This window comes from Rattus rattus, chromosome 7 (genome assembly GCF_011064425.1).
Source record: "Rattus rattus isolate New Zealand chromosome 7, Rrattus_CSIRO_v1, whole genome shotgun sequence".
Classification (NCBI taxonomy): domain Eukaryota; kingdom Metazoa; phylum Chordata; class Mammalia; order Rodentia; family Muridae; genus Rattus; species Rattus rattus.
Genome location: NC_046160.1, coordinates 121,566,934 through 121,579,512, shown reverse-complemented (window position 1 = coordinate 121,579,512; position 12,579 = coordinate 121,566,934). Strand labels below are relative to the sequence as shown.

At 35.8% G+C, this 12,579-nt stretch overlaps 1 pseudogene and 1 gene segment (V, D, J or C); one reads left to right on the top strand and one right to left on the bottom strand.

Annotated features, from left to right (window-relative positions):
* The first annotated feature begins 5,256 nt into the window (after window positions 1–5,256).
* Window positions 5,257–5,717, top strand: LOC116906221. The segment is given in 2 exon segments: window positions 5,257–5,308; window positions 5,389–5,717. Coding segments are annotated over 2 exon segments (375 nt in total).
* Window positions 5,718–7,216: 1,499 nt separating this feature from the next.
* LOC116905889 lies at window positions 7,217–8,135 on the bottom strand (annotated as a pseudogene).
* Between the last annotated feature and the right edge of the window lie 4,444 nt (window positions 8,136–12,579).

The following is a 12,579-nucleotide window of genomic DNA, read 5'->3' as shown; positions in this document are numbered from 1 at the left end:
CCTGGGCTCTTTTTGGTTGGGAGACTTTTAATGACTGCTTCTATTTCTTTAAGAGTTATGGGGTTGTTCAAATGGTTTATCTGTTCCTGATTTAACTTTGGTACCTGGTATCTGTCTAGGAAATTGTCCATATCTGTTGTCTGCTGACTGGAAGTGTAAGGTCAGTGGCCAAACCGAAGGGCAGGTTTGCAGATGCACAGGGTTGGGACACTGCAATTACTGCTTAGTCAGTGACATCTTGGCATCAGGAACTAAAATATCAAAACAGAGATTACTGTACTTTGAACTTTTCCAATCACAAAAAAAAATTGAAGTTATCAAAATAGGAATCTGTTCAGGGTGCATGCAGATTCTTACTATGTCACATATAGCAAGTGTGATATATGGATTTCATAAATTATTTTTATTTACTTATTCCTTTCTGTATCTCAAGATATAGAATCAGAGAAACCACAGTCACAAATGACATTTTTTAACTTGTAAAATTGTTGGATGATGCTTAATTATCATATGGAAATATGGACTAGGAATCTGGTCCCACTTCACCAGACATTTATTTCAAGTGACTCCTAGTCAGTGTCATGATGTCTTTGTGAATCTCTCCTGTCCTTTCATCAATGTTTGCCACTAGTGGATGGCAAAAAAGAATAAGATAAAAGGAAAAAAAGAAGAAAAAGCTCATGTTACTATATCAGGGTTTCTGCAGTTGATATTGAAAAACTGGTACAGTGTGTCACAGAAGGCAACTAATGGTGCATACCTGTCTTGTCCCCTTCAGTGAGCTTTAATTGTGAGATTGTGTGCTTTGTAACCTGGTATATGGAAAGCAACGGACACTTAAATAATCCAGGTGTGAAAACAGCAGCATGTCATAGAACAGGAGTGTAAAATGGATACTCACCTAAGGGTATGTGTCTCTGTTCTACTTTTCATTAAGGCTGGAATCAAGCTTGCATCTAAATTACTGGTAATTTAAGTTTCCTTTTCTGTCATTGTATTTAAAAGTATCTAATTTGAAAAAAAATGTAGGTTACAAAAAATAAAGATTTAAGCATTTAAGAAAATGATCCACAACAAATAAATAAATAAATAATAAAAAGGACACAGTATATATATATATATATATATAGATAGATAGATAGATAGATAGATAGATAGATATAGATATAGATATAGATATGGATATTTTTTTCAAATCTGGATGTTTTGTACCAGATATTTTTCATGAGTCAGCACTAAGCTACATACTTGAGACCAATTTCTTTAATTTACTATCTGCATTCAACCATCATAGTATTTATTACTTCTCCTAAAATTATCAACAGTGTATGTTGCTGGATGTTGGCTATTTTATGGGCCTATTTTTATATTTCTTCTCCATCCCTCTTTTTTCTACCCTTCAAATCCCATAACACTAGATATAATAGAAAAAAGGATAAAGGTAAAAGCGAGTACTGTTTTATTTAGACTATTTCCTGCTAATTAGTGGTGTCAAGTTGTTTGAGACAGAATTGATCTTTACCTGAAAGAGATCTAATTTCTTGTTATTTCTTCTTTGCCCACTAATCCTTACCAAATCACAAAACAACAGCAACCAACAAAAGAGCCCCCACAAACAATGACCAACACTTACCAATCCCACCTCTCAGGGTTCTAGCAAGTGTATACCCTCTGAAAAGTTCCCATATTTCCAAATGTCACACATATGCACAAAGTATCTGCAGCTGACAAAGCCATGTTTCTGCAAGAGGACAAGGCAAATCACAGTCAGAAACATGGGACCATCTGAAACAGCCCCATCTCCTACACATGGAATTAAAACAAATACTTATTCTTACAATATTTCTGAGTTTTTTGAAAGAAATGTAAACTCTTACTACTACAAGTGTATTATAATATAAACACATAAAGCAGAGAGAGGTGTATGTGTGGTCACAGACATAATAAAGTAAGACATCGACTTATACTACAAATGCAAAATAAATAATAAATATTTCTTTTAATTCTTTACCAGATCTTAGTTTTGTTTATACAACTGTACTATACATTCATAAGACTAATGATTTCAATTCACAGCTTATAATGCAGAAGTGGAAAATGCAAACAAGGCCTCCCTCTGTTAGTGAAAACCAGTCCAGCCCTGACCTTGCAGTTCTGAGAGAGTTAGGAAGCCATGGCTGCCCATGTCCTCCCATTTAGTATAGGGCTGAACACAGACCATTCAGCAGTGTTAGATCTGAGCTGAGATTTCCTGCATGATTTTTTAATTTTTATTTAAACTATATATGAGATTAACTTACCTGAATACTATACACATCAATATGCCCAATGAAGTCTCATTCGTATCTGTTGTTCAATTCTCAAATGAGGGCCTCTTTATGTTTCTTTTTCCTTTACTTTATTTATTCTTTTAATTTACATACTGATTGCTAGCAAGTGTATACCCTCTGAAAAGTTCCTGGACAATCCCACACTCACACACACTCACATTCTCTCCCCTACGGCTCCTCCTCTTCTCTTCTGAAAGGGTGGATCTCACTAAGAATATCCTATGAATATTCCTAAGAATACCAAGGCTGATCAAGTCTCTACTAGGCTAAGTGGATCCTGTCCCCTGTAGGCCAGACAAGGGAACAGATTCCACAGAAGAGTAACAGCTTTAGTGACAGCTCCTGCTCAGGTTAATTGAGTTACTAGATAGTTGAAAGAATTCCTAGCTATAAGGCCAAAAACTTACAAGCAAATATGGTCTTTGTCATTATTCAGGACCTGGGACAGGCAGAGAAAGACCCTGTTTCACACAAAAATAACCTTGCTGCAGGAGGAATTCAGGTCAGCAGGTGGTGCTCACTTCACACCTAGGTAGAAACTTGAAGGGCAAGTATAAACAAGATCAGCAAGAGAACTGCCAGGCTCCTTTAGGGTTTCCTTCTCTCATTGAACCTCATGTAACAAAATTTACAAGTGGAGCCCTCAAGAGACCACTCCCTAATGAGTTATAATGTTTTATCCTGAAATACCCAAATGAGTGTTGACTACAGACCATTATCTTTATACTCTTGAGTTTAAATCGGGGACTGTCACAGAAATAGTAATGTCACAATCTACAGGACCATTTTGATACCAAAACCACATTTGCTCTCACATGGAATAAATTCCTCACTTGAAAAATAAAGAAACAGCATTGGTTCTTTTAAGGAGAAATAGGCAAATATTTCAACAAACTTAACCTTAAAACTTAACTCACAACTACTCTGGAAGTACTGTATGTCTCAGATGCAATATGGGGACGTAAACTGTAACATGGCCTGAGATTCCCGATGAAGACTCCTCTCTAAACTTTTGTGATCATTCACATGGTAAATTCCCTAACTTTTAGAACATTAACTAGTGACTTGACTCCTAAGGTTGTTAACCCAAAAATACCCCAGAAAAAGATGTTCAAATATAGATATATAGGTATAGAAAGTATATATAGAGATAGATAAAAATATAATATTGATATAGATACACACATGTGTATATAATGTGCATACAGATATACATCTATGTGTGTTTATATATATAATAGATTTTTTCTAGATTATTTTATTATCAAAAATATATTTATAATTTTATTTCTTCCATTACACAGGATAGTATAAAATGCTACACTACTAGGTTGTAAAATTAGATCTTGATTTATGTATACATTGAACATAATTTTCCTTCATGTTAATCCTCTAAAATCTACAAATATTTTATTACTTTCTTTGAAGCAGGTACAGTAGGCAGAGGGGTATATGGATAAAAAAGCAGAAATAATTTCCATATTTTATCTAAATAAATGATATTCTAATGCTGTAATTGGCCCAAATTCCTTCATTTCACATCTGGCATCTGTACTAGTAAGTGGTATCTGTAAAGCTTTCAATCCAGTAACCCTTCTTTAGCAGGAAGTCAGGCAAATAAAGTCTTCCTCAACTCATGAAAAGCAAATCAGCCCTAATCATGCTGCTCTGGAAGAGAATGCAAGACATGGATTCTCAGGCCTGCCTATTCATTGATCAGCACTGGACACAGACCATGCATTTACCAGGGGATTGGGGCTTAACATGAATTTCCTTGTTGCTCTTTTAAAGAATAAGAGATAGTGAGTGCAGAAGAGGACATGAGTGAAAGGGAATTCGGACATATGTGACAGTTTCCTAACCAGTATTCTATGTGTTCACTGTGAGGTTCACCTGGAAAAGTGTGTATGTGTTTTAGTGCTGTCTGCAGTACCCATGAGACTCTTGTGAGTTTTCTCATCGTTATCAAGCAGCTTTGACAGGCCCTGAATCAATGAGCTCAAGGGAGAGATTTTAGTCATGAACAAAAACTGCGAAGGTTGAAGAAAAATGTTTTTTTAAAATAAAACTAATTACATAAGTTTATAATTTTATTAAAAATATTGTGTAGTGAATATCTCCTCCATGACATCCACATTTCCTTTCCTTGTCCCTATCATAGCCATTTGTTCAAGGAGACAGTTTGATTTACCTTTTACTGCCAATTTGAATACACAATTGTTTCTAACCTTACAAATCAAAGATCCACAAATGAATAATCTGTGTTTCTATAAAGGTCTTAATTTACTGTGTTCCTTATTCTTCACAGAAGAACACATACTGATGTGTGGTATGTATAGCATATTTAGTTGATTCAATCCAAGGTTGACAGGCATGTTCTGCTCAGTAATTCAGTTATTATAGAAAATGCACAATAAATAACAATTGGCATGGACATATTTCTGAGGCATGTTCCATTGCTGTACTGTACTATTGTGGTAGGTAACCTTTCAGAAAAGCCACTATTATTTTCATGTATGTAAAAGAAGAAGATTTAAAACATAAATGTGTTTTTTTTTGTTTTTAAAGTTGAGGCACCACTATCCTCATTGCTACTACCAACAATTGTGTCAATTGTGTCATCAAGACTAGTAAATGTCTGATGTTAGTATTCTGTTTTAAAGTTAAGAGATTAGGCTTTGATATTATATCGAAATGGTCATCCCATGTCTCAGGGTAAGTTTCTGAGACAGGATTTGAAACCCAGCATCCTGTTGATTGACCCAGGTGCACTCTACTTCCTTCTTCTCCAGCTGGAAAATCCTTATGTAAGAAAGACCCTACCTCATGAATATGCAAACCATGTGAATCTATGATGATAAAAGCAGGGACACCAAACAACAATGTATGAGCACTGTTTTCTCTACAGTCACTGAATCACAAGGTCCTTACCATGAAATGCAGCTGGATCATCCTCTTCTTGATGGCACTAGCTACAGGTAAGGGGCTCCCATGCTCTAAACTTGAGGGAACAAACTTGAGGGTGACAGTAGCACTAACATTGCTTTTTTTTTAACAGGGGTCAACTCAGAAGTCCAGCTGCAGCAGTCTGGGGCTGAGCTTGTGAGACCTGGGACCCCTGTGAAGTTATCTTGCAAAGTTTCTGGCGATACCATTACATCATACTACATGCACTTTGTGAAGCAAAGGCCTGGACAGGGACTGGAATGGATAGGAGGGATTGATCCTGAGGATGATAGTACTGATTATGCTGAGAAGTTCCAAAGCAAGGCCACACTCACTGCAGACACATCCTCCAACACAGCCTACATCCAGCTTAGCAGCCTGACATCTGAGGACACTGCAACCTATTTTTGTACCACACACGGTGTTGCAACCACATCCTGAGTGTTTCAGAAAACGCAGAGGACCAAGAAGTTGCCCTGGGACTGAAATGGAAGACAAAATTATTCTGAACATTTGCTCATAGTCGTTCTGACTGTCCCTGTGTCTGCCTCCTCCTCACAGTTCTATATGGTATATTTCTACTTTTCAAAAGGACATCTCTGGTGATATGATTAAAGAAGGGTCTCCTTAGTCTGGTTAAGGGTTTATCTCTCCTGTTGATTTTATCAACGAACCAGGTTTTGGTTTGGTTCATTCTCTCTACAGTTCTTTTTCTTTCTACTTGGTTGATTTCAGCCATGAGTTTATTTCCTGCCCAGTATTCCTCTGGGGTGTATTTACTTCTTTTTGTTCTAGAAATTTTAGGTTTACTGTCAAGGGGCTAGTGTATGCTTTCTCCAGTTTCTTTCTGGAGCACTCAGAGCTATGAGATGTCCTCTTAGCACTGCTTTCTTTGTGTCCTGTAAACATGCTGTGCTTTCGTTTTCATTAAATTCTAAAGCAATCTTTAATTTCTTTTTTTTATTTCTTTCTTGAACAAGTTATCATTGAGTATATTGTGCACTGAATATTTCCTCTATGACATCAACGTTTCGTTTCCTTGTCCCTATCATAGCCATTTCTTCAAGGAGATTTGTTCTAATTCCATGTGTATGTGGACTTTCTGTCCTTTTTGTTATTGAAAACAATTCATAGTCCTTGGTGATATGATAGGATGCATGGGATTATATCAAACTTCTTTTATTTGTTGAGACCTGTCTTGTGACGGATTATATGGTCAATTTTGGAGAAGCTTCCATAAGGTGCTGAGAAAAAGGTTTATCCTTTTGTTTTAGGACGAAATGTTCACAGAACAGAAGTGTAACATAGAAACTTGCCTGAGGGATTCTGTCTTTTTTCAACTATTCATTAAGACTGGCATCAAGATTACATGTAATCTACTGGTAATTTCAATTTCCTTTTGAGTCCTTTTGTAAAACTGTCTAATTTCAAAAAAAAATGTAGGCCATGAAAAATATTTAGGCATTATTAAAAAACATGATCCACAACAAAGTGAATGAATAAATGAATAAATAAATACATAAACAAATAGTAAGAGACACAGAAGGTCAAATGTTAAAAAAGTTATTAACAAAAGTGCATATGTATGTATATATATATATATATATAAACTTACATATCTTTATTTTACAAATCTGCATGCTTAGTACCACATCTTATTCATAAATCAGCACTAAGCTACATATCAATTGAAACCAATTTCTTTTCTTTTTAAAGTTTTACATAATAAATAATATTATAGAAATATACAATATGCTGGCTATGATGGTACATGACAGCACTTGGGAGGTGATGCCAGCCTTGACTGCAGTGTGAAATTTTGTCACACCCTCACCCTATCCAAATAAGCCACAAAGTCTTATCAGAAAACCAAACAACCTTGATTAGAACAATTCCCTTTAGTAAACAACACAAGAACGTGCTGCTGCCAGTAAGGTTCATTAATTTTTCTCAATTCTCTTTGATTTCTTCCCCTAGTCTTCTATTCTATTCTCTGCAGGCCGCTTCTTCAACCCCTTCACTTTCCTTGTCTGTAGTTTGCTTAGGTCTTGCTTCTGCATATGAATCCTTCCAAACGTTGTACCAAAAGCATCCTGAGAGATATTCTTCCTCTTCTTTGGCTTGAGAGCTTTGGGCACATTCATGGACAGTTTATAAAGGTCGTCTGATGCTAAGTGTGTCCTCCTCACAACCAGATCCAAAGACAGCCCCATCTCTTCTAGCTCGATTCGGGGTCTTCTGCACCCTGTTTTCTTCAGCAGCAGCTTACAGCTTCGAAAGTAAACCTTCCCATTCAGTGCCGTGAAGTGCAGAACATACTCTAATCCAGACAGACGGACGTTTGACACTGTGGGGCCTCTGAAGAAATCAATAAGATTTTTTAAATCTTCTGTAGTATTCTGTTACATCAAAATCATTACCAGCAAATATCAACATGGGCTTTGTTCCCTCGAGGCACTTACTTGTGTTAGTATCTTTCAGAGACACAAATTTCTCAATCCCTAGTTTAATCATATCCAGCACATGGTAGTCATACATACGACCTATTACTAGATTATTGGGCCTCTTCTTATTATGGGAGCCAAACATGAATAGAGAAGAGTTTGACTTCTTTGAAAAGAACTCCAGTGAGGTCTGATCCTCAAATGGTCTTGTAATATTTTTATTTTTACAGAGAACTCCATATGGTTTCTTCAGGGCATACATGTCTCTGAGTACTTGTGTCACCCTTGCATTCACACTCCCGCCTTTAATCATCATGGGATTCTTAATGTTTTCACTGAGTTTTGGCTCCCTCTTCTCAAGGAATCTCTTAGCCCTTTTTGTTTTAGGCTTTAGGACTTTGTCCAAAGCATCCATTGCTACTGGATCTCTTATCGAATGCACGTGTACCTATCACTTCAAGGAAACCAATCTCTTTAATTTTAATATCTGCATTCAGCATTCATAATCTTTATTACTTCTCCTAAATTTATCAACACTGCATGTTGTTGGATGTTAACTATTCTTTTTTTTTTTTTTCATTTTTTTCGGAGCTGGGGACCGAATTCAGGGCCTTCCACTTGCTAGGCAAGTGCTCTACCACTGAGCCTAATCCCGAACCCCGGATGTTGACTATTTTATGGGTAATTTTTTTTCCTTCTCCATTGCCCCCCCCTTTTTCCTTTCAAATCCCATAACACTGGATGGGATAGAAAAATAATAGAGGTAACAGGCGGCAATGTTTTATTTAGACTACTTCCTGCTAATTAGGGGTGTTAAGCTCCTTGAGGCAGGTTTAATCTTCACCTGAAAGAGATCTAATTGTTTATTTCTTTTTTGCCCACTAATTCTTAACAAACCACAAAACAACAGCAAACAACCAAAGAGCCTCCACCAATGACCAACATGGACCAATCCCACCTCTCAGGGTTTTAGCAAGTACATAGCCTCTGAGATTTTCCCAGAATTCCAAATGTCACACACATGCACCAAGTATCTGCAGCTAGCAAAGTCATGCTTCTGCTAGAGGATAAGGCAAGTCACAGTTAAGAGCAGGGGACAATCTGAAACAGCCCCATCTCCTGCACATGGAAGAAAAACAAAAAAGATATTCTTATAATAATTCAGGGTTTTTTGAAAGAATAAAATTCTTACTACAAGTGTATTATAATATACACACATAAAGCAGAGAAAGTTGTATCTATGGTCAACAATATAATAAAGTAAGACATTAAACTATAATACAAATACACACTAAAGAATACATACTTTTCAAATCCTTTACCAGTTCTTAGTTTATTCAACTGCACTATACATTCACATGACTAATAATCTCAATTCAGAGCTTATAATGCAGAAGTAGGAAAGGCAAACAAGGTCTCCTTCTGTTCTTGAAAACCATACCAGCCCCGACCTCACAGCTCTGACAGAGGATGGAAGCCATGGATGCTCATGTCCTCCCATTCAGTATAGCACTGAACACAGACCACTCAGCATACTGTTAGATCTGAGCTGAGATTTCCTTCATGATTTACTTTTAATTTGGAGACAAAACATATTTTTAATCTGTGTTCACAGAAAGTTCAGAGCAATATATAGAGAAACACAAAACGAGAAATTGTGGTATAAACTGTCTTAGACAATGAATAAATACGTATGTCATACATATTCAATGCTTTATTTGACATGTTGGATCAGGTGATACTTCACAGCTGCAGTTTTAAGCTTCTTGACTTTGGCTTTGTTCCAATAAATTAAATATTACCTATGTCTATCAGCTTTTATCCATAAAAGTATATGCCAATACCCTACTTCCAAATTGTGTAAGACAATTATTTTTTCCATTCTCATAGTAACTAGCACATATATGAATTAAAATGTTTTTGAGATTTTCTTACCTGAATACTGTACACATCAATATCCCCAGTGAAATCTCTCTCTTATTCATAGTTCCCTTCCTCTCAAATCCAGGGCTTCTTCATCTTCCATTTCCCATGTTCCATCCTGATTGTTCCTCACCTGGACAACCACCCCCCTCACACACACACAGACACACAGATCTCTCTCTCATGGCCCCTCCTCTCCTCAGAGATGGTGGATCCCACCAAGAGTATGCTACCACCAAGACTCATAAAGTCTCTGGAAGGCTAAATGGATCCTGTCCCACAGAGGACAGACAAGGGAACAGATTCCACAGAAAAGCAACAGCTTTAGTGACAGCTCTTGCTCATGTTAATTGAGTTACAAACTAGTTGAAGGAATCCCAAGGTATAAAGACAAAAGCCTATGAATAAATATAGTGACTGTGACTATTCAGGAATAGAGAAAGGCCCTGCTGCAGGAGGAATTCAGGTCAGCAGGTGATGCTAACTTCACACCCCTGGCAGAAACTTGAGAAGAAATAGACAGAATCAGCAAGGGAGCTTCAAGACTCCATCAGGATTTCCTTCTATCACTGATCCACATGTAACATAATTGACCAGTGAAGCTTTCAAGAGCCAATTCCCTACTGGCTTATTTTTTTTCCTGAAATACCCAAACTGGATGTGACTAGAGATCACTATCTTTATACTCTTGAATTTAAATTACTCTCCTGGGACTGTCACAGAAATAGAAATGACACAATCTACAGGACTATTTTGATACCAAAACCACACTTGCCCCAGTAGAATAAATTCCAAAATTAAAAAACAAAAAAGGAACATTGGTTGTTTTAAGGAGAAATGGGCAAATATTTCAACAAACATAATTTTAAAACCTAACTCACAACTACTATGGATGCTATATCCTCAGATAGTATATGGCGAAGGTGAACTGTAACATGGCCTGAGATTCACAATAAAGACACCTCTCTAAACTTTTGTGATCATAAGGTAGCTTTGCTTACTGTTAGAAAATTAGTGACTTGACTCCTAATGTTGTTAACTCAAATAGACCCCACATAAAGATGTTTAGATATAAATGTATAGGTTTAGAAGCTATAGATAGAGGTAAATAGAAATATATAATATACATATATACACATATGTGTATGTAATATGAATATATATATATACATATGTATACATATATATGTTAGATACTTTCTAGGTTATTTTACATTAGAGAATATATTTATAATATTAATTCTTTCATTACTCAGGAATAACTTTAAGAAGTGTACAATGGTATATTAATGGGCTATGTGTGTGTGTGTGTGTGTGTGTGTATGTAACAATTTACCTACATGTTAATCCTCTAAAATCTACAAATATTTTATTACTTTCTTTGAAGCAGGACCGGTAGTCAGAGGGGTATTATGGATGAAAAGGCAGAAATAATTTTCATAATTTATCCAAATAAATGATATTCTAGTGGTAACATTGCCAAAAATTGCTTCATTTCACATCTGGTATCTGTACTAAGTGGTATCTTTAAAGCTTTCACTCCAGATCTCCTTCTTTTGCAGGAAGTCAGGCAAATAAAGTCTTCCTCAACTCATGAAAAATAAACCAGACCTGACCTTGCAAAACTAGGAGAAAGTTCAAGGCCTGAATTCTCATGCCTGCCTATTCATTGATCAGTACTGGACACAGGTCATTCAATCAAGGAGTTGGTGCTCAGCTTGAATTTCTTTTTTGCTCCTTCAAGGAAGAATAAGAGATAATGAGTGAAGGAGAAAAAAATAATGAAAGGGAATTTGGACATATGTGACAGACAGTTTCCTAACCATAACTTTAAGTTTTTGCACGTGTTCACTGTGAGGTTAAGTAAGCAAAGTGTGTATGTGTTTTTGTCATGTCTGCAGGACATGTGAGACTCTTGTGAGTCTTCTCATCTATATCAGGCATCTTTGATAGGCCCTGGATCAAGGAGATCAAGGAAGATATTTTAGTCATAAATGAAAATTCAAGGCATAAACAAAAATATTTTAAAAATAAAAATAACTTCACATAAGTTTATGTTTTATTAAAATTATATTGTGCAATGGAGATTTCCTCCATGACATCAACATATCCTTTCCTTTTCCTTATCATTCCTATTTGGCCCTTTTTATCATTAGAGAGTTTGAATTTCCTTTTATTGCATATTTGCATACACAATTCTTTCTAACTGTACAAAATCTAAGTTTCACAAATGAATGAGCAATACAATATTTGTGTTTCTAGAAAGGTCTTAATTTATTTAAGAAAAATGAGTCCCTTATTCATTACAAAAGAACACATTTTGCTGTGCTGTATGTATAGCATATTTAGTTACTTAATTGTTAGTTGACAGACATTTTTGACTCAGGAATTTAGTTCTTATAGAAAATGCTGAATAAATAACAATTTACATGCACATAATTATAAGGCATGTTCATTTGCTGTCATTTTTGTAATATTTTGGTATGCAAACTTTCAGAAATGCTACTATAATTTTCATGTATATGGAAAAAGATTACAAACTATCAAAAATGAGGGTTTTTATTAAATGTTCAGGAATCAATATCCTCATTGAAATTACCAGTAATCAATTGTGTCATAAAGACAAGCAAATATCTGAGATTAGAATTCTATCTTAAAATTGAGAGATTAGACACTGATATTATAATATCTAAATGGTCTTCACATGTCTTAAGGAAAGTTTATTAGACAGAATTAGGATTTGAATCCCAGCATCCTGTTGTCTGACCAAGGTGCACTCTACTTTTACAGCTGGATTGTTCTTATATAAGGAAGACTCTGCCTCATGAATATGCAAACCATGTGAGTCTATGATGATAAATACAGGGATATTCATACCAAACAACAACACATCAGCACTTTTTTGTCTACAGTTACTTAATCACAAAGTCCTTATG